At 41.5% G+C, this 26,202-nt stretch overlaps 1 protein-coding gene across 1 annotated transcript in view; it reads right to left on the reverse strand.

Moving 5' to 3' along the window:
* The window catches only part of MMP21 (matrix metallopeptidase 21), a 73,151-nt gene that overhangs the window by 16,754 nt on the left and 30,195 nt on the right, over positions 1-26,202 (reverse strand). Inside the window, exons 5-6 of the mRNA XM_068098306.2 lie at positions 24,396-24,537; positions 9,003-9,260 (exon numbers count right to left, since the gene is read on the reverse strand). Of these exons, the coding sequence (XP_067954407.2) occupies positions 9,003-9,260; positions 24,396-24,537 (400 nt within the window). The remainder of the gene's footprint in view (positions 1-9,002; positions 9,261-24,395; positions 24,538-26,202) is intronic.

Here is a 26,202-nt window from a genome sequence, read left to right on the forward strand (position 1 = left end):
AATTCTATATAATCTTAAGAGAACATTTTGATTCTATCAACCATTTTTGAGAATTCTATATAATCATAAGAGAACATTTTGATTCTATCAACCATTTTTGAGAATTCTATATAATCTTAAGAGAACATTTTGATTCTATCATACATTTTTGAGAATTCTATATTATCTTAAGAGAACATTTTGTTTCTATCATACATTTTTGAGAATTCTATATAATCTTAAGAGAACATTTTGATTCTATCATACATTTTTGAGAATTCTATATAATCTTAAGAGAACATTTTGTTTCTATCATACATTTTTGAGAATTCTATATAATCTTAAGAGAACATTTTGATTCTCTCAACCATTTTTGAGAATTCTATATAATCTTAAGAGAACATTTTGATTCTATCATACATTTTTGAGAATTCTATATAATGTTAAGAGAACATTTTGATTCTATCATACATTTTTGAGAATTCTATATAATCTTAAGAGAACATTTTGATTCTCTCAACCATTTTTGAGAATTCTATATAATCTTAAGAGAACATTTTGATTCTATCATACATTTTTGAGAATTCTATATAATGTTAAGAGAACATTTTGATTCTATCATACATTTTTGAGAATTCTATATAATCTTAAGGGAACATTTTGTTTCTATCATACATTTTTGAGAATTCTATATAATCTTAAGAGAACATTTTGTTTCTATCATACATTTTTGAGAATTCTATGTAATCATAAGAGAACATTTTGATTCTCTCAACCATTTTTGAGAATTCTATATAATCTTAAGAGAACATTTTGATTCTATCATACATTTTTGAGAATTCTATATAATCTTAAGAGAACATTTTGATTCTATCATACATTTTTGAGAATTCTATATAATCTTAAGAGAACATTTTGATTCTTTCATACATTTTTGAGAATTCTATATAATCTTAAGAGAACATTTTGTTTCTATCATACATTTTTGAGAATTCTATATGATCATAAGAGAACATTTTGATTCTTTCATACATTTTTGAGAATTCTATATAATCATAAGAGAACATTTTGATTCTTTCATACATTTTTGAGAATTCTATATAATCTTCAGAGAACATTTTGTTTCTATCATACATTTTTGAGAATTCTATGTAATTTTAAGAGAACATTTTGATTCTATCATACATTTTTGAGAATTCTATATAATCTCAAGAGAACATTTTGATTCTATCATACATTTTTGAGAATTCTATATAATTTTAAGAGAACATTTTGATTGTATCATACATTTTTGAGAATTCTATATAATCTCAAGAGAACATTTTGATTGTATCATACATTTTTGAGAATTCTATATAATTTTAAGAGAACATTTTGATTGTATCATACATTTTTGAGAATTCTATATAATTTTAAGAGAACATTTTGATTGTATCATACATTTTTGAGAATTCTATATTATTTTAAGAGAACATTTTGATTCCATCATACATTTTTGAGAATCCTTTTAAATCTCAAGAGAACATTTTGATTCCATCATACATTTTTGAGAATTCTATATAATTTTAAGAGAACATTTTGATTCCATCATACATTTTTGAGAATTCTATATGATCATAAGAGAACATTTTGATTCTTTCATACATTTTTGAGAATTCTATATAATCATAAGAGAACATTTTGATTCTTTCATACATTTTTGAGAATTCTATATAATCTTCAGAGAACATTTTGTTTCTATCATACATTTTTGAGAATCCTTTTAAATCTCAAGAGAACATTTTGATTCTATCAACCATTTTTGAGAATTCTATATAATCCTAAGAGAACATTTTGTTTCTATCATACATTTTTGAGAATCCTTTTAAATCTCAAGAGAACATTTTGATTCTATCATACATTTTTGAGAATTCTATATAATCTCAAGAGAACATTTTGTTTCTATAATACATTTTTGAGAATTCTATATAATCTCAAGAGAACATTTTAATTCTATCATACATTTTTGAGAATTCTATATAATCTCAAGAGAACATTTTGATTGTCTCATACATTTTTGAGAATTCTATATAATCTCAAGAGAACATTTTGATTGTCTCATACATTTTTGAGAATTCTATATAATCTTAAGAGAACATTTTGATTCTATCATACATTTTTGAGAATCCTTTCAAATCTCGAGAAAATTTTGATTCTATCATACATTTTTGAGAGTTCTATAAAATCTCAAGATAACATTTTGATTGTATCATACATTTTTGAGAGTTCTATATTTTTATTTTTATTTTTTATTTTTTTTGTATACAAGATCGAGGCTCGTGAAAGAGCGAACATTAATCACACAGAAAGACAAACCGACACATAAAACATATAACATAGGGAGCGGTAGACAAGATGGGGAGAGAGGGGGAAGGACACAAACACAACATTTGAGAGCAGGGACCGAGAGACATGGAGACATCGAGAGATCTGAGAGAGGGCGAGGGCTTTGGGGGGGGGGGGCGTGGGAAGGGGGCAGTGGGAGAGGTATAAAACATATGGACACTGCCAGGACTTCCAGGAAAGAAGTTGGAATTTCAAACAAGGTGGATCTGGGGTGAATTAGCGGGGGTAGAAAAGATCAAGGTTTTGGATGGGGGAAGATAAGAGATGGTGGTGAACAGCTGTTTTAAAGACCTGGAGGGAGGAGTGGGATTGAAGGGAGTGAGGTAGTTTGTTCCAGAGGCGGGAGAAAAGAGGAATGAAAGAGTGAAGGTGAGCGGAGAGCCGAGATTTCGGCAGTTTAACCATCAGAGGGTTGCTGGCAGATCTTGTGCGACCTGTAGGAATATTTGGGGGACAGAGCACAGAGAGAGCTGGGGGTGCAAGGCCGGAGAGGAGTCGATAGAAGACAGAAAGACCACCTACCTGCCTGCGGTGAGTGAGTGAAAGGCCCTCAGAGATAGCTTCATCGCGGGAGATTCCAATAATTCTGAAAGCTTTGGTTTCAACAGCGTGAAGCCGAGCTAGGTGTGAGGCAGGAGCACCGGCCCATAGGGGAGAACAGTATTCCATTGAGCTGCGGATGAAAGCCTTGTATGTGGTGAGGAGCTCAGGTGTGCCGAGGAAGGACTTCGCACGACGGAGGATGCCCAGTCGGCGACTGGCTTTGGAGGCCAGCTTGGAAATGTGGTTTTCCCAAGAAAGATCATGGCAGATAGTGAGACCCAAAATCTTGAGCGACAGAACTTCTTGGAGAGGATTGTTGAGAAAGTAGATGGGAGGGTTGTCCAGTCGATCTTTTCGGAGAGACATAGTAAGAGTGTGAGATTTGTCAGGATTGAAAGACATGTTCCACTTGTTTGACCAGTCTGTGATTTTGTCCAGGTCTTCAGAGAGTGAGGAGGCAGCAGACTGCCGATCTGAGGGAAGAGGAATGGAGCGGCAGAGAGTGGAGTCATCAGCAAAGAGATAGAGAGGATTTTCGAGAGAGTCAGAGAGATCATTGATGAAGACCAGAAAAAGCACGGGGCCCAGAACACTGCCTTGGGGAACTCCAGCCTGAACAGGAAGAGGAGATGAGAGAAACCCATTCAGGGCCACACGTTGACGACGACTAGAGAGGAAGTCCGCCAGCCATGCGTGGAGATTTCCATGGATACCAAAGGAGGAGAGTTTGGTGAGCAGAGCGGGGTGCCAGACCGTGTCGAAGGCACGTGATATGTCGAGGGAGACAGCTCTAATTTCCTGTTTGGCATTGAGGACCTCCATCCATTGTTGAGACAGCAGAAGCAGCATGTCCAGAGTAGAGTGACCTGGTCTGAAACCAAATTGATGATCAGAGATCAAGCCATTGGAGAAGAGGAAAGATTTCATATCAGAAGCAATGATGGATTCCATGACTTTGCTGATAATTGGGAGAAGGCTGATTGGTCTGTAGTTGCTAGGATCTGTTTTTGCACCTTTTTTGTGCAAAGCGGTGATGTTGGCTGATTTCCAAGCAGATGGCAGTTGACCTTGAGCAAAAGAGAGGGTGAAGAGAACAGAGAGAGGGTGAGATAGAGCAGCAGAGCAGGATTTTAGGACCCGTGGGCTGATGCCGTCGGGTCCAGTTGCAGAATCAGAGTCGAGGGTTGACAGAAACTTTTCCACCTTGTCAGGAGGAAAGGACACGGAGTCCAGGAGCAGCAGGGTACGACTGGGTATGGTGGGTACAGAGAGGGATGGGTTTGGGACACAAGATTTAGAGGCAAACACAGAGTTGAGGCATTCAGCTTTTTCACGTGCGGAGTCAGCTGTGTAGCCGTTTGAGGTAAGGGAGGGGATGGAGGGGGAACAAACACCAGAAACGGATTTGACCAGACGCCACCAGGATTTGGAAGAGGGAGACAGATAAGAGAGTTCGGTCTTGAGAACGGAGAGATATTGTTTCCTGGCTCTCCTGAGGGTGGACACACACTTGTTTCGGGCTTTGTGAAAGGAAATGAGATTTCCTTCCGTTGGATTTGCTTTCCAGGAGACGAAGGCAAGTTGTTTCTGGGCAACAGCCTCACCACAAGATTCCGTGTACCATGGACGGGAGGAAGGGTATGACAACTGAAGACGAGATGGGATAAATCTGTGCATGAGAGAGAGCAATTTACTTTGGAAGAATTCCCAGGATGAGTTGATGTCAGAGGTGGTAGAGATGGGAGACCAGTCCAGATGATTGATGGCTGCTTGAAGACCGTGCCAGTTGGCCTGAGTGAAATGCCAGACTCGTCGACGCTGAGCAGGCTCCCTGAGGATGGTCAGAGAGATGTCCACTTTAACAAGGACATGATCAGATGATCCGATCGGAGCAGAAGAAGAGCAGCAGACATTTTCAGGGAAGTTAGTCATAACCAAGTCCAGAAGAGAAGATGTTCCGTTGGCTGAGATCCGGGTCGGGAAATTGACAGATTGTGTCAGTCCCAGTGAGTCGCAGAAGTCCTTTGCTGAGGAGCCATGGCTGGTGAGAGAGGTACCCACACCCAGCCAACTGGCATGATGACAGTTGAAATCACCACATATGAGGAAGAGAGAGTTGGGATGAGTAGATAGAAGTTGGTCCATATCATCAGACAGCGAGATGTAGATGGAGTCATCACTGTTTGGTGGACGGTACAACACACATATGAACAAGAGGTGGGAGCGAAGGGGAAGCCGTAGCCAGAGGTATTCCTGGGGGTGAGGTGGAGAGAGTGCAGTGCAGGGCGAGTGAGGAAGAGAGTTTTTGATAAAGATAGCAACCCCGCCTCCAGGACGAGGCTCAGGTCTATCATACCGGAGGAGGGAGTAGCCTGGGAGAGATACTATGGAATCAGAGACATCATAAAGGAGGAAAGTTTCTGTTAAGCAGATCACGTCTGGTTTGACAGAAGCAACCTGTATGGAGAGATCAGTTAAGTTTGAACGAAGGCCCCGGATGTTTGAGGTCCATACCGTTAATGAAGAGGAAGGGGGAGCATCAGATACAGAACAGGGGGGAGGAGGGGTAGGGTAAGATGTGGAAGAGGTGGAAGAGGTAGGGAGAGCTGTTGAAGGTGTGTCAGAGATTTCAGAATAGCTCGGAGAAAGGGAAGGATGGGGCGGACAAAAGGTTTGATGGTGATTGGGTGAGCCACAATGAGGTGTTATTTGAGGAGGGGGAAGAGCGAGGCAGAAGGTTGGGGGAGATGGAGGTGAGAGTTTGAAGGGGGAAGAAGCGGGGAGGCCGCTTTGAGGAGGGGGAGTGAGAGGGGGGAAATTGAGAAGCAATGAGGGTGGGGAGATTTGAAGGGGAGGGGTGAGGGGGGAGTTTGGGAGGGAAGGGACAAGGGGAGGGATTTGAAAGGGATGGGATATGGGGGAGATTTGGAGGGGAGGGGTGAGGCAGGAGTCTAGGAGGGGAGGGGCGAGGGGGCGTCTTGGCGGGGAGGGGTGAGGGGGTAGTTTAGGAGGGAGGGGGCAAGGGGGGAGATTTGAAAGGGATGGGTGATGGGGAAGATTTGGAGGGGAGGGGTGATGGGGAAGATTTGGAGGGGAGGGGTTATGGGGAAGATTTGGAGGGGAGGGGTGAGATTGGATTTTTGAAAGTGTACGATTTATGGGAAACGAACATTTATTGCAAAATGAGTTTCTTGTGACCTTCGAGTTAAAAATACGTTTAAGGACGCTGGATGGAGGATGGAGTGCAGGAGAGTTTAGGGAATGTAGAAAAAAGGCACTATAGGAGATGGATTTTTTTTTTGGGATGAATTGATTTGGTGAGCAAGTCGAAAGCAGCCTTTTAAAGAAGAAGAAGAAAAAGGTGTTATAAAATATGATGGAATACATAACTTGAGGGGAAAGTGTAAACATTGAAGGTTAATGAGTGAAAACTATCTGGGGAAATGGGGGAGAAACACGTGGTCGAAGAACGAACGAACGAATAAGAATGAATAAACGAATGAGAACAGAGAAAGAAATGTTTTTTTTTTTTTTTTTTTTTTTTTTTTTTGAGTTGAGATTTACACAAGGAAGTAGGCTATGGGTGAAAAGACTGGGAATACAGAGAACGAAAGTTATTGGATCACAAACGACGGACCACTGAGAGAAAAACAAAGCCTCAAGGTTGTACAGTGCACACTGTACAAGGCCTTGCTCGCGACACGGCAAACAGACGATCAATTTATGAAAGATAAACACCGAGAAACAACCAAAGTTGCACACAATAACTTCACACACCGAAAGATAAATACAGTTTCGACAAAATACAATTGTGAACAGACTTAACTTCGAAAAACGTGGAGACCGTGTGGAGCTTCGAAAATCCCTGCCGCCGTCTCCAAGATCTCGCGAGATCTCCGAGATCTCGCGATATAATCTTAAGAGGACATTTATATTCTATTAGATATCCTGTGTGCTATTCTGTGAATGTTCTACAGACCTCTGAAGAATTTATATTGAATATTTTGATTTTATAAAGTTCTCTACACTTCTATATAATTTGTATTTGAAAAAATACATTCATAGGAGTGTGATACATTTATCCCAACCTTGGGATACATTCATACCAACCTCGTGATACGTTCATGCCAACCTTGTGATACATTCATGCCTTGTGATACATTCATACCAACCTTATATATATATATATAGAACTAGCAGAAGTACCCGGCCTTGCCCGGTGATGTTCTAATCCTGTTGGTATTTTGAAGAAATCAATTTGGTTTCTTTTCTATTTTTTGGAGGTGCCTAAAATACCTACAACCAATAAGAATTTATATTTAATATGATATTACACACACACACATACACACACACACACGCACACACTAATCAAGGATAATTTAATATTACCTTTGATTTAGCTACAAAGGTTCAGGCTAAAAAAGCTAAAAAGCGATTTTCTAAAAATCCAACAAAAAACAATTTTTTATTTTTTTTGGCCTAAAACACTCCCCGACACTCACTGATGAATCTCTGAACGTTTGACGAAGATTCGTCAGTCATCTCTGAGTAAAATGGTGCCACACAGACAAATGGCTCTCTTGGTGTACGGATAAGCTAATGCTGTCTGTCTGTCTGTCTGCCTTTCCCACCCTGAAACACAAAAACCCTCCTGAGAGAGAAAAAAATTCGTAAAAGTTGCTTAAAATTAATCCAAACCAAAGGGAAAATTCTAATTTTTTCAATCAGATCAAAGATTTAACCCAGGCGGTGTATCGGCATCAGACTGCTACCTCAATCTCTCCAGAATTTTTTTTTTGCTGTTAAGAAATATCTAACCTCCCACCTTTGAGTTCTTTCACCCAGCGCAACAAAAGGCTTCCTTTTTTCTTTTTTTTTACACCATGGTATTTTACCACGGGCTTCTTTCTGCTAGTTTCATTTTCAATTAAAGTGAATTAATGTCTCCACATTTTCAACAATGCCATCCAATTACTCTGCAATTTTACATACACCAATCCAGCAATTATTTAAAATTCGGTGTTCAACACGATTAATGCTTAATTGAGTGACAACAGTTTGTTGCATGTGAACAACAGTACACTCAATATCACTCACCAATTCCCAAGAATGCTCATGATAGCTCAACAATTCTCAGGAATGTTCAAAATAGCTCAATAATTCTCAAATTAATCAATATCGCCAATAGACATTCATCACCAAATTGTGCAGACAGTCTCCTGTGAATTTTGGTTGATTAGGTGTCAGCCTTCACCAGGACCCTCATGAAAAACTGTTCCACAGCACATATAACGTGTTGACTGCCATCTTGATTTTTAACACAGAATTATTTCATCGGCATTAATATCGCCTCACCTTCACTCTTTCTTTCCTCTTTACTCCCACCTCTGGAACAATCTCCCTCACTCTCTTCAATCCCACTCCTCCCTCCAGGTCTTTAAAACAGCTGTTCACCACCATCTCTTATCTTCCCCCATCCAAAACCTTGATCTTTTCTACCCCCGTTAATTCACCCCAGATCCTCTTTTTTGAAATACCAACTTCTTTCCTGGAAGTCCTAGCAGTGTCCTTGTCTTTTTTTTACCTCTCCCACCCCCACACCCCTCTCCCCTTCCCACGCCACCTCCCCCCAAGCCCTCTCCCTCCCACAGATCTCCCGATGTCCCTGCTCTCAAATGTTGTGCTTGTGTGCTTCCCCCTCTCTCCCCATCTTGTCTACCGCTCCCCTTATTATATGTTTTATGTGTCCGTTCGTTTTTTAGTGTGATTAATGTTGGCTCTTACACGAGGCTCGATGTTTTATAGCAAAAAAAACAAAAAACATTTCCTGGATAACTTGCTCAAGTTAGACAATATTTGCATCAGAAGATTTCAGCATTGAAGGATTGCTTTTACATCTTCTACAACAAAAAGTTGAACGGTCCTCGCATGAGGCAATGTCGTGCCTGTGTAGCACTAGCATGACAGCTGGGTTGCATTTTGATCCTTCTTACTTGGGAATGAAACCCAGAATTGGGAGCTCAGAGGGAAATGCACTAGCTTTGAGATTTTCTGTCTTTCAGTTAGTGACACATGAAGGTGAGGGAAATTACCTTTAAAGAAGTATGTACGGTCTTGAGATCCCATCCACACGTGCGCGAAGCCATCGATTTGTGAAATGGGTAATCCGGGCCAGCCTGCAGATATGGGTAGTGGATCCCCATGGCGTGGGCGACCTTTCCTGTTATCATACATCCAGTACCAGCTGTGGCGAAAGATGTAGGTGTTGAAGAAGATCACCGTACGACCATTAGGTCGGCGTTCCGACCGAACCCAGTCGAAGATGGTGTCAAAGGGGGAATTGCAGATTCCTGGGTTGGTTTGGGATTTTGAATTATATTTAGGATATTACATTTTCAGACCTATTGAAGTAATTCAGCCAGAATCCAGACAGTCACATATTGGAGTTTAATTAAAATCTGTATATTTGTTTAATAAATCCTGAAAGTTCCTTTCGTTATGAGTTTGTAGCTCAAGCTTTAAATAATGTTGCGGAGGAACCTCTCACTCTTTCATTCCTCTTTTCTCCCGCCTCTGGAACAAACTCCCTCACTCTCTTCAATCGCACTCCTCCCTCCAGGTCTTTTAAACAGCTGTTCACCACCATCTCTTATCTTCCCCCATCCAAAACCTTGATCTTTTCTACCCCCGTTAATACACCCCAGATCCTCTTTCAATCTCCGACTTCTTTGTTGAAATTCCTAGTAGTGTTCATTTGCTTTATACCGTGCACTCCCCCTTCCCCTGCTCCCTCCCCCCAAGCCCTCTCCCTCCCACAGATCTCCCGATGTCCTGTTCTCTACTGTTGTTGTGCTTTCCTGTCTCTCCCCCTCTTGTCTCCCGCTCCCTTTATTACATGTTTTATGTGTATGTGCATGTTTTCGTGTTTAATGTGTTAGCTCTTACATGAGCCTCGATTCTGTATACAACAAACCCCCAAAAACCCTTAGTTTGTCATTTTTGTTTGCATCTCCAGTTACAACAAGCGTTACGCCTAGGTGAAGTGATGTGAGTTGACAAAGTGGAAGACGCAACGCGGCCATCTTGGATTTTGACGTGGCGACCCAATTTTCAATAGCGTTCTTCCTTATGTCTAGATACACCCACAAACCAGATTAGACGTTAGTAATTCGTTTATTTTTCACGATATTTCGCTCACAAGGTTCAGACATATATATGGTGGCGGCCATCTTGGATTTTGACGTGGCGACCCAATTTTCAACAGGATTCTTCCTTATGCGTAGATACACCCACGCACCAGATTAGAAGTTGGTACTTCGCTTATTTTTCAAGATATTCCGCTCACAAGGTTCAGACATACATGGCGTCAGACATACATGGCGGCGGCCATCTTGGATTTTGACGTGCGTTGCACCCATACACCAAATTAGAATTCGGTCCTTCGCTTACGCACGCACGGACGCACGCACACACGGACAGAGGGGAAAACCATTGTCCCCCTTTCGCTCCGTGGTGCGACGGGGGACAAAAAGCTGTGATCTACAGGTGTGAGCAATTAACCACATGTGTCCTCATGGGTGACGATTTGATTGGATTAGTTTGAACTTCATGGGAGTTGAATAATCAGGAATTTTCGATTTCTGGGTATACTTGTCTGGGTAATATTGCCCTTTTCTTGGCAGCATTTTCATGCTCATCAGTCATCACAGATCGCCCCAATTGCATTTGAAGTCAACTCTGAACTTTATACTAAAACTATCAGAGGTACGCTGCTTTTCCTCTTGTCCTGCAGCTATCTCAGCGTGGTTTCCGGTTGTTAATATTGTGATGTGATGTCAGGCGAACGAACGAGCCTTGAAAGTGCACTTTGTGGAGTGTTGGCGCCAAGATACACATGAGTAACATCGCTCATGCGAGAAGTTATTTTGTGTCCCGTCTTCTCCCTCTGTCTGTCCTGTCACCCGAGTGAGTGTATACTTTAAGGACGTAGATAATCAAGTGTGTCGTGCTATCGTGGATGTGAGCATTCTTTTCGTTATCCATTATTGTAATTTGTGATCACACCAGACAGCCTGTAATTCTCTCTTCCCTTCTCACCCCTATTTACTTATCACTAATAGATACTGGTAAAAGCAAACTTGTGCGCTGTGACCATTTATGGGACCTGGAACTCTTCTGCCACGTAGAATAATTGGCGCATAACCCATACCCGGGATGTTTGTAACATAGCACCATACAAGGTGCTGACACAGTAATTATGGAGGGGGAGGGAAGGGAAGGGAGAGGGGAGAGAAGGTATGTAAGGGAGAGGAGAAGGGGAGAGGGGCTAGAGGAGGGGATGGATGGTAGAGGGAAGTGACAGGGGGCTAGGGGAGGGAAGGGAGAAGGGATGTGTGGAAGTGTAATTCAGTGTAACTTATTGATTGGCACTGGTAACTTATTGATTAAGACTGGTAACGAAGCTGATACATTTTACCTGCAACCTCTGTGAAAGCCGAGTTCGTAAATGAGTGTCAGGAATGTGCCCGAACATGGTAATCTCTTGTCCACCTGGTCACAGCCCCAGGCTGGAGCACCCCCCCCTGCTGTGTAAATGGAAATCACAGCAGGAGGGGAGCGAGCTGATGCCAGGACTCGGTGCGATGCATGACCTCGGGACATTAGCGGAGAAGAGATTACGAGTTCAGCGGACAGAGGATTAAGTCGAGTTGGTCCATATAAGCGGGAGCTGCGGCTGGAGTCGAGAGGACTTGCTACGTGAAGCGCTGACCGAACGGGAGTGTCGGATGAACGAGAAGGACCAGCGAAAAGAGTTAACCTGATCCATTATATTATGCGGTATCATTTTGGTAATTGAATGAAGTGAATACAGTTTAATAAACTAGACCTTTTGTAACCTGTGTCCGGTCGTTGGAGTCCTGTGAGTCCCCCAGTACAAATTCCCTGACAATCTTGGAGGCACCGCTGACATCAATTGTACACACAAACAAGTCTTCTTTAAAAGGTGAGTGTGTCTTGTTTGGTCCAATATGATTTACGAACTTGGAAGTTATGGGTACATACATGGGGGAGCAGGTGGACTGGGGCTTCTTTGCGCACCGATGCCGCGATATAGGTGGCGTGAGCCATCACGAATGGGATTTCGATAAACGACTGTAGCAATTTATTCGTTTTTTTTTCTAAATGATTTCTGTAAAAACGTATTTTTGCGCTGGTTATTAAAGGGCCTTACTGTGACCTGGAAGCGGGCGGAGCAAGTGTGCACCTTGCGACCGCTTGCTTCCAGGACGTGTAAGGCCGGTACACTCGTTTACCCACCCGAACACGGATAAAGTACTACTTTTTTTTTGCACTTGTTCGAAGCACTTGACTTGATCGGCGCTCGGCGAGCGACAGGGAACCGGGAAACGGAATTATATTTATATATATATATTTCCAATATGGTACACCGGCCACAACGATTTTAGCGATTATCCGAGTTTTTTTTTTAACGATTTCTGTAAATACGTATTTTTCCTGCGCTGTGTAATTCTTCTGACACGCGCCACGAAGAAACGCACCACTGATGTGCATGAAGCGACTTGTTTGCCGGTTCGGTAAGGTCCGTCCGTACACGTGTACAATCGTGTACACCAGTTTTAAATAAATAATTTTTTTCAGTTTTCCCGCCATGCCTATAAATTCATGACAGACAACCCCCCCTCATGCCGGTCCAGAATTATGATGAAAGATGGCGATTGAGAAAAAAAATTGCATCAAATTTTGTCCAGGTCCATCAAGAAGCCTTTGAGACATGCTTCACGGTTGAATAAAAAACCACCGTTTAGAGTACTTTTTTTTGTTCAAAGCACTCGACTTGGAGCCAGCGACTTGCTCGGCGGGGGATATAATTTTAGATATATATATAGTACGGGCATGCCCTAGTGAGAGATAATTACAGGAAATGGTGTTTGTGAGTAACAACCACCCTCTGGTCGAGGCTCATAGAAGGGGTGATGCTTACTGATTCGGCACGCTCACAAAATATGGGATTTTAATGGCAGAGATGCCACGAAAGATCAGGAAGGGAAGGAATGGAAAATTTGTCAAGGTTTGAAATTAATCGGACAAGGGGGTCCCAAGGTATGGTCACCGTACTCGCAAGTCGTTCGTTTTGGCTTTGCGAATGGACCAAACCATTCCATGCAAATAGGAGGGTGGTTCTGTGGTCGTAACTGCCACGTGGTTTCAAAGTTTTTGTTGTTGCTTGCACGCATGTTTTTTGCAAGCACGTACGGGCGAGCACGTACGTGCGGGCACGCCCTAGTATATATAAATTGAGGTAATATTAAGTTATGGAATTAATTGCTTTCAACAATGCAAAGGGTGATAAAATATGGGATTTTAATGGGATTTTTTAATGGGATATTGGTTTCGGAATGTTTAGAGGTCATTGCAATGTGATAATAACTTGCTGTTGGAACTTGTTGTTGGAACTTGTTGGAACTTGTTGTTGGAACTTGTTGTTGGAACTTGCTGTTGGAACTTGTTGTTGGAACTTGTTGGAACTTGTTGTTGGAACTTGCTGTTGGAACTTGCTGTTGGAACTTGTTGGAACTTGTTGTTGGAACTTGTTGTTGGAACTTGTTGTTGGAACTTGTTGTTGGAACTTGCTGTTGGAACTTGTTGTTGGAACTTGTTGGAACTTGTTGTTGGAACTTGCTGTTGGAACTTGCTGTTGGAACTTGCTGTTGGAACTTGTTGTTGGAACTTGTTGTTGGAACTTGTTGTTGGAACTTGTTGGAACTTGTTGTTGGAACTTGCTGTTGGAACTTGTTGTTGGAACTTGTTGGAACTTGTTGTTGGAACTTGTTGTTGGAACTTGTTGTTGGAACTTGCTGTTGGAACTTGTTGTTGGAACTTGTTGTTGGAACTTGTTGTTGGAACTTGCTGTTGGAACTTGTTGTTGGAACTTGTTGGAACTTGTTGTTGGAACTTGTTGTTGGAACTTGTTGTTGGAACTTGCTGTTGGAACTTGTTGTTGGAACTTGCTGTTGGAACTTGTTGGAACTTGTTGTTGGAACTTGTTGTTGGAACTTGTTGTTGAAACTTGCTGTTGGAACTTGTTGTTGGAACTTGCTGTTGGAACTTGTTGGAACTTGGTGTTGGAACTTGTTGTTGGAACTTGTTGTTGGAACTTGCTGTTGGAACTTGTTGTTGGAACTTGCTGTTGGAACTTGCTGTTGGAACTTGTTGTTGGAACTTGTTGTTGGAACTTGTTGTTGGAACTTGTTGGAACTTGTTGTTGCAACTTGCTGTTGGAACTTGCTGTTGGAACTTGTTGGAACTTGTTGTTGGAACTTGTTGTTGGAACTTGTTGTTGGAACTTGCTGTTGGAACTTGTTGTTGGAACTTGTTGTTGGAACTTGTTGTTGGAACTTGTTGTTGGAACTTGTTGTTGGAATGAATGGGAACATTCAAATGTTGGGTTTTGCTAACGTTTCCACAACGTCGCTACAACGTTTCACTTTCGTTGTTGCAACGTTTTGCTCCAACGTTTTGGGGACATTCGAATGTCAAGTGAATCGAATGAGAATTCAGGAATTATTTCATTATTAACGATTAATGAAGTACTTATTTAATTAATTACATTTCTTATTACATTACAGTAATTACATTAGGGTAATTACCTGAGGTAATTACAGTAATTACAGTTCCGGTAATTACAGTAATTACAGTAATCATTACAGTAATTGCAGTAATCTTATTACAGTAATTACATTACATTAACTCAGGCACCTTTTGAGTAAGGAAGCTGATATTTGGACATGACACTGACCAAGTGATGTGGCTGTCAAGGAAATATTGATTTATTGATTAATCATTTAATAAATTAACTCGTTGATTTATAAATGACTTATTTAATTAAAATTCCTCAGAGATACATCTTCGGATGAGATACTTGCAGATTGGTTATGCTATGAGCCAATTGATTAAGGAAAATATTTTGTGATGGCCATATTGGCAATTTCGTGGCCATATTCGTGGCAACTCAGTTAGTGCCACTGCACCTTTAAAATGCATCCCTGCGTTCATTTTTCGATCGATTGAGTTGAAATTTTGAACAATCGGATCTGGACTGTCGTTGTTAACGACTCTAGCACGCACTCGTCCAATCAGGATGGAGCGGTATGGTCCCCGGATCATCACTGCCCGCAGTTTTAATTAATTTTACTTTTTCTCTTGGGCATATAATTTTGAAGACATGCATGTCATGATAGAGGAAATGTTTGTTCTGTTAAACGGAATAAATGTTGTTTATTTGTGTGGGTGTGTATTTTTGTGTATTTGGATATATTTTCACGACTAATTCCAGTTATCGTCCTGCAAAAGGTCTGCTCGTTCTTTTCCTTTGAGTCGTAAATTCCTGTTGAATTCTCATTAAAAAGCGGAATTAAGTACGCTGTGTGATGATGGAGATCCTTGATGACGAATCAGGAATAGTGAATGAGCAGACAAATATCACGGATGGTACACCAGATAGGGAAAATGTAGATGAAACCCCTTTTGCTCAGGTGCTGTGTAGCGCTGCACAAAGATCCATATGAGCGGGGCCTGGGTGCTGTGTAATTAGTACACAAAGAACCAATTACTAGGGTGCTGAATAAACACAAAGATCCATTTTTGGAGCTGGTTCTCCCGGTGCTGTGATTTATTCAAAGAACCAAAATCTTGTAAGAATTAAGATATGATTTGTCGACATCATAAATACTTTAATATATGTAACGATTTTTGTAACGATCATCCTGCAAAAGGTCTGCTCGTTCTTTTCCTTTGAGTCGTAAAATCCTGTTGAATTCTCATTAGAATGCGGAATTAAGTACGCTGTGTGATGATGGAGATCCTTGATGACGAATCGGGAATAGTGAATGAGCAAACAAATATCACGGATGCTGCGGCTGGAGCAGGGGAAGCGATTTTTGAATTGTTCAGTGATTATTCGATATTGTTATGACTTATTGTCAATAGGTATACTAAGTGGCCATGAGGTAGCCTGTTGCTATGTACAGTTTTATTCTATTGTTGATTATACCACATAGCTGTGGTGATAAAGGAAATGTTCGTTTTAAATAGATGATTATGATAGGACCATGACTATAAAATCATGATGATTATTATGAATGATATCATAGGGTTCAAATGCAGAATGCTGCATGAACTTGGGAAAGAACTTTCAAGCCCTATGGGATAAATTGGGTATTACAAGCGATGGAGTTTCAAAATTTAGCATGATTGAAGAAATTTTACAGTCTTATTTCAGGAGTTTTACGAAATTTATATTGCCAAGAGATTTTGGATACTATTAAAAGAAAAATGATGAGATATTTTTCCCAATGAACTTTAATATCTGCCATCCATTTTGGCTGTCTCACGAATGAAGGATGAGTTGCCTTTAGTGGTTGCAAAGAAAATTTGTGGAGACCAGGCAAAATGGGGAAATATGTCAGATATGACCCTAGGACAGGATGGTGATTCATCAATTGACACGAGGTACGAACCAGAGGTGACGACCGATGAGTCGATCTCAGTCAATGGATGGACCTGTCCTGACATCATTGGGGAAAGGGCTTATGCAAGGAGTCATTCAAAATGATTAATTTGATTTATTGATGAATATTGATGAATTAATTGAAATTGAATAATTGATTGAATTGTTAATTGATTGAATCTAATTGATTGAATTTAATTGCATAAATTGAACTGAATAAATTGAATTGAATATATTGATTGTTTGATTGATGAAAATGCGGTCTCAAGAAAGAAGCTTTGATATCTTTGCGTGATATTAACAATGTGGAGACAACCTGGGAATATTGAGCAAGGTGGTGAGTTTATATACAGATATATATGTGCGGTTACCATTGTGTGATTTCCCCGTCAACAGAGCGGACACCTGAGGATTCACCCATTTCATACTGACCCTCCGGCTCATCTGCAAATACTGATCTGTGAGATTGGATTGTGCAAAAGCCACGGCTGAGGGAGATTCTCTGGAAATCACCGTGTGAACAGGTGGAGAGACCCTTCCTGGAGGTACGAGTGAAGCTTTAGAGGAACAAACTACAACACATCCAACGCTACTTTGATAAAAGGCAGAATGGGAAATGGAGCCTGCAAGAATACACAAGGACAACAAGAGATTCCACAAAAAGGTACTTGTACACATCATATGTACGACCGTTATGGTGCAGAAGCTATAAGGCAGGTCGAGAATTGGTATTTGTGGACAAAGGGACATGATGAGGAGTTTCCAAGAGATGGTACATTTGAGCGAAGTCGATTGGAAAGATTGGAACAAAGATTGAAAGCCAGGAAGAGACAGAATCTAACGGTAGACTGGCTTGCATTCCATCTTTGGGATGGTGAATCCAGACAACGGGAACAGCAAGAACGGATAACGGAACTAGAACTTAAAATAAAAAGGATACAGGATACAGTGGAGGAGACAAATGCACAACTGCCCTCGAAATTAGGAACGAAAGTGACAGTTGTCCCATCTGATTTCCAGTTGTCTCCCCAAAAAGGACGGTACAGAGAATTTTTTCGTGTTTCAGGAGATAACGAGAGATTGCAGTGGCAACTCAGGGATGTAGAGATGCAGCCCAGCAATACAAGTGCACAGGTGCACAGATCAGACAACGACAGAAACCGGTGTTTCGAGTGTGGAAAGATGGGACATTGGAGAAGAAGATGTCCGTATGTCAACAGGAAGACAAGGTCATGGGGCAAACCAAGATCAAGGGTACCAGTGCTTACCGGTACCTCAGACAATGATTAGGCCTTCATTGCTGCAAATCCCAAATGATGATTGGCCTCAACAGATTCGATTACTGGACAAACATGAATAACTGTCGATGATTCTTGTGTCTGAAAAGTTTTCAGAGCAAGAATGATTCATTTTTTCTTTTTTTGCTTGTTAACAAATTAATAATTAATTGATCAAATGCCAAAATTGGATCTTCTATTTTGGGCACAGCAATTTTAAATTTACAAAGTTTGGAACAATTGCGTTGCAATTTTTTGGCAAACCAAGTGACAAGAGTCACATGATGATCAGGTGGGAATTTCGGACTATTGTTCCGCACGATTGATAGGTCAATGGTCGACTGACATGCAAATGGGTGTGTAGTCAAAATTTGGATAGATTATTGTGAAGGCTGAAAGGGTAATTTCAATGTGACATCATGAGGGTTTTCTAAGAATGGACTTTTGGTTTATTTGTCTATAAGCATTTTGAATTTGATTGACAAATATTATGAAATTGAAATAAAATTGACACCCATCTGATCTGTAAATAATGGTTCCAACGCAAACAAATATGCATAATGCATGTGTGTGTGTGTTTTTGTGTATCAATCTTACAAGATTGTTGACACCGACAGTGTGCCTGTCTGGAAATGGATAGTTTTATGTGGATGGGATTGGGATATGTGGATGGGATTGAATATCCAGAGAATCCGTAAAATAAAATAGAAATATAATTTGATTATGAACATTATCTCTTTTGTCAAGGGAAATGGAATATAAAAAAATTTGATGTGCTGGGTTATGAGCAGCCATTAATTCATAGTAAAATTGTGAGTAATTTTGGGATTCCATTTTTTGATAGAATGTATATGAGAATAACATCTATTTATGGATATGAGCTTCATAAAAGGAAATGAGGAAGTACAAAATCATCCAAATTTGGGAGAGGTCTTACACTGACTTCCCAGAATACTCTGCTCATGGATTTTATATATATAAACTTGAATTTTATCAGCATATAAATTGTGCTGTATGTATGGATGTGTTTTAGGCATAGATGATATGGGAAAAGAGTAAAGAAAATTTTGCTGGTTTGAACTATTGTGGGTTTTCAGTTCTGGAGTTTAAACAAAGTCACTGGTTAACAGATGAGAAAGGATAGTAAATAAATTATTCTCTGCTGGGCAAATTAAGTACGATATTACTAAGACTTATGAGAGCTATTGTTCCGCCTTACAGCAGTGGAAAATTATTGGAAAAAATTAGATCCAACATAATGAATCTATAAAAGAATGTGATAGGGATAATATCCTCAATTTGTACTAATTATTTGATTGTGGGTAAAGGAATTAAGTCATCGTAGTGGATTGTTAACAGCAGCCTGAAAATGTCCTGAGAGTGTGCATCCATGTAATCAGAAATCCCAGATTTGTTTTTTACAAACAACATTTTGGTAGAGGTCTTGTGTGGAACACTTCCTTGGTAGATAAAAACGGTACTGCATGCTGGCAGCCACTTTTGCGGCCAGTTAGGCCAAACAAATTGAGAGGAAATTGTAGTTAAATACGTAAGTTACACATGGCTATTTGTAAAAAAGGAAATTTGTTGAGATGGGAAACATTTTTTCGAAGGTTTATTAAGGTGTTATAATATGACATGTGGCAAGGCAAACTATTGGATGGGAAAATTAGATCTGGCTATAGAATAAATTTATTGACCCCTTGAAGTTAATCCTTCGAATCATTGTTTCACTGGCATTTTTGTTCAAATTGGAAATAGTTTGGTAGAGCTTTGGTTAAAACCTTTGGTTGCGGTATCTTGGAACGAATTGATAAACCATAGGAGATTGATAAGAATAGAAACAAAGATGGACCCAAAATAGAAAGTTGGATTCATGCCCCTCATTGCAAACAAGCACATGGGGCTAAGGTGGACGATCCCACAGAAAATGAGGCTGCACCTAGCAGCCCAGCAGAACATTCAGTGGTAGATAAATGATAGTAGTGATTTACAGTCATTTGAATTACATTTTAACACCCCTTGCATTGATAAACACTACATTTTCAACATGTGATATTCCTACTTGGGATAGTGACATTTATTTGCCTACATGACATACAATTACCTGCTGATATTAATACAACATGAGTGAAAAATGTATCACAACTACACTCATGATCAGGGGATTGAGTTCAACCCCGGGAGATAGGGGGATCATTTGTAAGACAAATAATCTGATTATGTTACATATTAAGGGATTTTCTTTATTTACCTTTTAGGAAGCTTGTTAGTTTGGTATATAATGTCTACAAAGAGTAGCAGACTTGTTTGTTGGTTTAGTAGTTATATTGGCAATTGTTTTAGTGGTGGCTTGCTTGAAAGCCTTAGTGACGGTGTGTTTGAATAAGGTAACCAACAACACGATGATAACGCATGAAGTGACAAATGAGGAAAGAAATGTGGATCCAGAAAAGGAAGACTTTTATGGCGACATAAACAGTAGAATTAAGATAATGGCATAACGACAATGTTATGAGTTGTGTCAATTACAATATCAGTGAACTCATATCACCACAAGTGCCACACTGTTAAGGGAAAATGAGGGAAAAGAAAAAGTGGAGAGGAATTATGGTAATAATACATTATGCTTAATTTGTTGGTTTGGGAAAATTGTTGTTGGGAATTAGGTATTCCCGTTTGTGATTGTAATCATATACAATTGATTTTCTTAGAGTAGTGCTAAAATACCTGCATGAGTTAATTTTTGAACTATATTAACCTGAAAGCAATTGTGGATGCTATTCTTAGTTTAGTAATAAAATACATACCTGATTGAATATTATTTGTGTGACGCATATAAATGAATATAATTTTTGTGTTAAGGAAAAACAGCAAATTGTTGAATGTGAAACTATCGGAAGATATACATGATTATGCTGATTTCATGGTAAGATGTACCCTATCTGATTCAGTGTGTGCGGAAAGCAGATTCAGATGTGACTGAGCATAAGGATAAGACGAGATCACATTTTGAAGGGAGTGCTAACGGAATTGGGAAGAAGTTCGAGAAAGAAAATTTGTGGCTAAAAATGAAGTTAATCATGGCATACACCCTCTTTCTCAAAGAATGATGAAGACATTCTCCCGTGTAACTTGGAGATGAATGCTTACCTTCACCAAGGAAATTTATGTGACCATTTGCCTGGATCACACTGCAACATATGAAAGAAAGGCGATCACTTACTCTTGTTCGAAGGCTTCGAACATTCATCACATCAGAAGTTGCAGGACAACGACATTTTACCTGCAACCTCTGTGAAATGCGGGGACATATGTTATTACTTCACCAACGCCCGGGGAACCAGCATGGAGCTGCAAAAAAACGGCTGTGCCCTTGTCACAACAGCTGTGCACGATTCTGCTGGTTGCTCCTGGTAAGGACCATGAATGACCTGAACACCATGGTCCCAACATCATTGTGGATGCATCCGGCATCCCTGTTCCACATCTTGCTGGCCAATCAACGTCACACCAATACTGGCTGCCCACTCATAATGAGGGAAGAGGCAAGTCGACTACAACTGGGTGAAGGCCTTGTTCAAGGAATCATTATGGTTCACAGCAAAAAAGTGGCAAGAATGCTACAAGGAGAGCAGGGTCAGTCTATGACTCCGCAATGTTACCACAACAGCGAAATCCTACACGAAGTAGTGCAGGAGCTATGAAGACATTAGGAGAAAATGTTTCATACCTGGATTCAAACACAAGTGATCAGCCCTTCCTTTCAAACAAAGTCAACATTTGTGTGGAGGCAAACGTTTTTGCCAGATGGTGCAGATGCTTTACAAAACTTGAAAATGAAGTGAAATTGTTGTATCTTGGTGATGGTGAAGTGTTGTTTTGAAAATATATTTGTGATGCAAATGCAATAGATTGAACAATATGGAAGGAGTCAATGACCAACGAAATGTTTTGTGATTCTTGCAGGATGACGGTGTATGCCTAAGGGAATTTGATTACCAAAGTGATTGATTATTTACTTATACTTGTAATGATGTTTACTTGTAGTGATTGATTGTTTACTTATATTGATGTTTAGATTAATGGTTAATATAAACAAAAACAAAAAGATGAGGGAATTGTGGAAGTGTAATTCAGTGTAACTTATTGATTGGCACTGGTAACTTATTGATTAAGACTGGTAACGAAGCTGATACATTTTACCTGCAACCTCTGTGAAAGCCGAGTTCGTAAATGAGTGTCAGGAATGTGCCCGAACATGGTAATCTCTTGTCCACCTGGTCACAGCCCCAGGCTGGAGCACCCCCCCCCTGCTGTGTAAATGGAAATCACAGCAGGAGGGGAGCGAGCTGATGCCAGGACTCGGTGCGATGCATGACCTCGGGACATTAGCGGAGAAGAGATTACGAGTTCAGCGGACAGAGGATTAAGTCGAGTTGGTCCATATAAGCGGGAGCTGCGGCTGGAGTCGAGAGGACTTGCTACGTGAAGCGCTGACCGAACGGGAGTGTCGGATGAATGAGAAGGACCAGCGAAAAGAGTTAACCTGATCCATTATATTATGCGGTATCATTTTGGTAATTGAATGAAGTGAATACAGTTTAATAAACTAGACCTTTTGTAACCTGTGTCCGGTCGTTGGAGTCCTGTGAGTCCCCCAGTACAAATTCCCTGACAGATGGAAGGGAGAGGGAAGGGGAAAGGGGCTGGAGGAGGGGAGGTAAGGGGAGAGGGGCTAGAGAGGGGGGGGGGTGGAAGGGAGCGGAGAGGGAAGGGGAAAGGGGCTGGAGGAGGGGAGAGGGGCGAGAGGGGGGGGGAGGGAAGGGAGGGGAGAGGGGCTTGAGGAGGTGATGGATGGAAGGAAGGGGAGAGGGAGCTAGAGGAGGGGAGGGGGATGGAAGGGAAGTGAGGGGAGAGAAGGGAGGAGGGGGTGGAAGGGGAGGGAAATGAGAGGGGCTAGAGGATGGAAGGGAGAGGAGAGGGAAGGAGAGAGGGGCTAGAGGAGGGGAGGGAAGGGGAGAGGGGCTAGAGGAGGGGAGGGAAGGGGAGAGGGGCTAGAGGAGGGGAGGGAAGGGAGAGGGGATGGAGAGGGGAGGGGAGAGGGGGATGGAAGGTAAGGGAGGGGAGAGAATGGAAGAGGGGGCTAGAGGAGGAGAAGGGAGGGGGGTGGAAGGGGAGAGGTGGCTCGAGGAGGGGGGGGGGTAAGTGTAGAAAGGGGAGGGAACAGGGGAGAGGAGGGGGAAGGGAGACGAAGGGAGGTGGAGGATAGAGTGAGGGGAAGGAAGGGGAGAAATGGGGGAAACAAAGGTCCGCTCGGCTATTCATGTTTCCAAATTCGCCTAAATTGATGACGTTCTTAAACCACTGATGTATGCGTAAATTTATCGGCGGACGTGGAGTCCTATCGATACCTCTACATCTGGCGGCGTTGGTGGTTAGAGGCCACACCCCGTAACAATATGTATGAATATATATATATATCGCACCGCACCCCCTGGTTTTGGTTTGCACTGGCGGAACGATGGTCTGTGTGGCAGACAGGCTGTTGGTTCCTTGCGGGTTATGCGGTATTTACCGTGTGAGACATAATTCGTGGCTGGTGCTCACCATTAAAGCTAGGAGGTGCCTTGATCAACTTAATAGACGATTTTGGTCCTCATTGGTTAGATTTTTCGCAGTGTGCCGCCCTGTGGCGTTGCGCACAAGTACTGCATGCAAATCGGACCTGGCAGGAGTAATTCCCTGCCGGTGGATTAAGGGGTCTCACTCCTATTAAGAGGAGTGGTCCCAACTGTATGACCATGCATTGTGGCCCTTCGGGGGGCATGATGCATGCGTTTGAATGACCATGCGCTTCCCCCTCGGGGTTGAGGCGCATGTGTATTGTTATGGGGACAGCCTTGTTGACGTTGTGCCTTGACCATGGGGTCAAGGTGCACGTCCAAGGCTGTTCAAATGTTTGACTTTTTACCTTTTTTCACTGTAAAAAAGGCAGGCCTTCGCGGCGGGCCCAAAACGTTGCACAAGTACTGCATGCAAATCGGACCTGGCAGGAGTAATGCCCTGCCGGTGGATTAAGGGGTCTCACTCCTATTAAGAGGAGTGGTCCCAATTGTATGACCATGCATTGTGGCCCTTCGGGGGGCATGATGCATGCGTTTGAATGACCATGCGCTTCCCCCTCGGGGTTGAGGCGCATGTGTATTGTTATGGGGACAGCCTTGTTGACGATGTGCCTTGACCATGGGGTCAAGGTGCACGTCCAAGGCTGTTCAAATGTTTGACTTTTTACCTTTTTTCTTGTAAAAAAGGCAGGGCTTCCCTGTGGCCCCCAATACAGGTTAATAAGCCCGAAATCTGGATTGGCGGCTCTGCTTGATGTTTAGCCAATGGGGACCAATGAATAAATCTCTGTCTGTTGACAGAGTGGCCGGGCTGAGGCCTCCGGGTCGGAGGTGACGCTTTGGTCTAGGACTTCGGTCCACAGGAGATCGGGACAGCGCTCGTCACGTTGTTTTGTCTGCAGCAGGATTTGCACCTTTTAAACCTCTGGAAAGTCATTCCAGTATCCATCCATATCATTACACCACCACACCAATGTATTCCACACACACACAACACTTCTGTTTTGTGTATACATACATACATATATATATGTTTTGTTTTGTGTATCATACCATACATGTGCTGCACATGTTTACGGTCAATGGCGTCCAGCTCAAATGCTCCATTGTGCGGAAGGTATCGAGGTTGCATTACTGAATTTCTTCTCATCATGTGTTGCAAACCCAGTACGTGGCCAATCTCATGAACTGCAACCTGACAAGTACACGTGCAGTACTCACACATTACTGGAAACGAGGATTTTAACACACAAAGGATGCACTTGTTGGAGTCGCAGACAACATGTAAATGCAACAAGATGGTGAATGTATAATTCGCCCGAAAATAATTTCCATAGAAAATACTGCGTGCTGAATAAATATATTATCGAAATAGTCAGGGCTCTTCGGGATATTTTGTTTCAAATTCTTCCAAAAGCATCAAATTTGGCGCAGATGTTGCCCATGCCATACTCTTTCGATTTTTGACGGGCACCAAGGGCGGTATGATCCGGGGACCATACCGGTCCATCCCGCCATGTCACCTGACCTATGACGTCATAATTAGGATATGCATCCAATCACATGGCGTACTATAAGTGGTCAAAGTTCAAAATGAATCGATCGAAAATTGAAGGCAGGGATCCATTTTTAATGTTTTCATAAAATCCAATATGGCCGCCAGGTCACATGACCTATGACGTCATATTTATGACATGTATACAATCATGTATACATGAACCCGGATCACGATGGCACAAAAATTAAACACAAGGATATGGCATACAGTTCATAAAACATCAAAATCCGTACCTTTGTAATTAGACTGATGAACTGCATATGCCTGAAAATTAGGAAATAGACATGTAAATATTTCCTATAATTGTCAAAAATAAGGTCAGAGTTCGATTACCCAACCCAGAAACATAAAATGGTGAACCTCGCGTAAATCTTGACAAAAAACTCAAAAACCGACATGTTTGACTCAAAAATGACCTTTAAGATGACCTTGAGGGTTGACCTTGACCTCGAATCATCAAAATAACATAATTGGATTCCTCGACCTTGAAAACCCCTGAAAAGTGGTATCATACATGATTCCAACCCTTTTGGTTATTTAACTGATTTTCCTCTAATCCGGGTGGCGGCCATTTAGTATTTCGCCAATATGGGGCACCCCGGGGGGGGGGTGGGGGGGGGGCTGTCTTGGCGCCCCTCAAAAATCGAAAGAGTATGGCATGGGCAACATCTGGGCCAAATTTGGTGCTTTTGGAAGAATTTGAACCAAACGGCCCCAAAATATCCCTAAGGGCCCTGACTAAAACCAGAAAGAGCAATCAGAGATTGCAGACCCTCGCCAGGACGTGTTTGTGTGGTCTATTTTGTGTGGTGTTTATTAGCTGCTGTGTTTGTGTGGTTTATTGATGACGTAGATTTATGTTCAATCCAATATGGCTGCCGAACCATGTGACCAATGACGTCATCAATTTAATTCTCCCATACAATTTTTGTGTTGATCACGCTCAATAAATTTCAAACTGAAATCAAGCGTTCGACTTGTCTAATTATGACGTCATAATGAAAGCCCCATGACATCATGAATATATGTTGTTCCCCATGGGAAGTACTCGACAATGAGGCATGTTTGAAAAAAATTCCATGGAGCGGTTTCGGAGATATAGAGGTGCAAATATTTTCGGTTTTTCCAAGATGGCGCCCTTACCATGTGACCTATGACGTCATAATTATAAATTTTTTCACAGGAGGAGGCGCTCCTATGGTGACATTTATTGGCAATCGGACCAACGGTTGCAGAGAAAAGCATACTCACGTCCTCTGGCGAGGGTAACAAGTTGTAAAATCCCCTTGTGAGGCCTTTGCT

The sequence above is a fragment of the Myxine glutinosa genome, chromosome 1 (genome assembly GCF_964187855.1).
Source record: "Myxine glutinosa chromosome 1, kmMyxGlut1.1, whole genome shotgun sequence".
In the NCBI taxonomy this organism is placed as follows: domain Eukaryota; kingdom Metazoa; phylum Chordata; class Myxini; order Myxiniformes; family Myxinidae; genus Myxine; species Myxine glutinosa.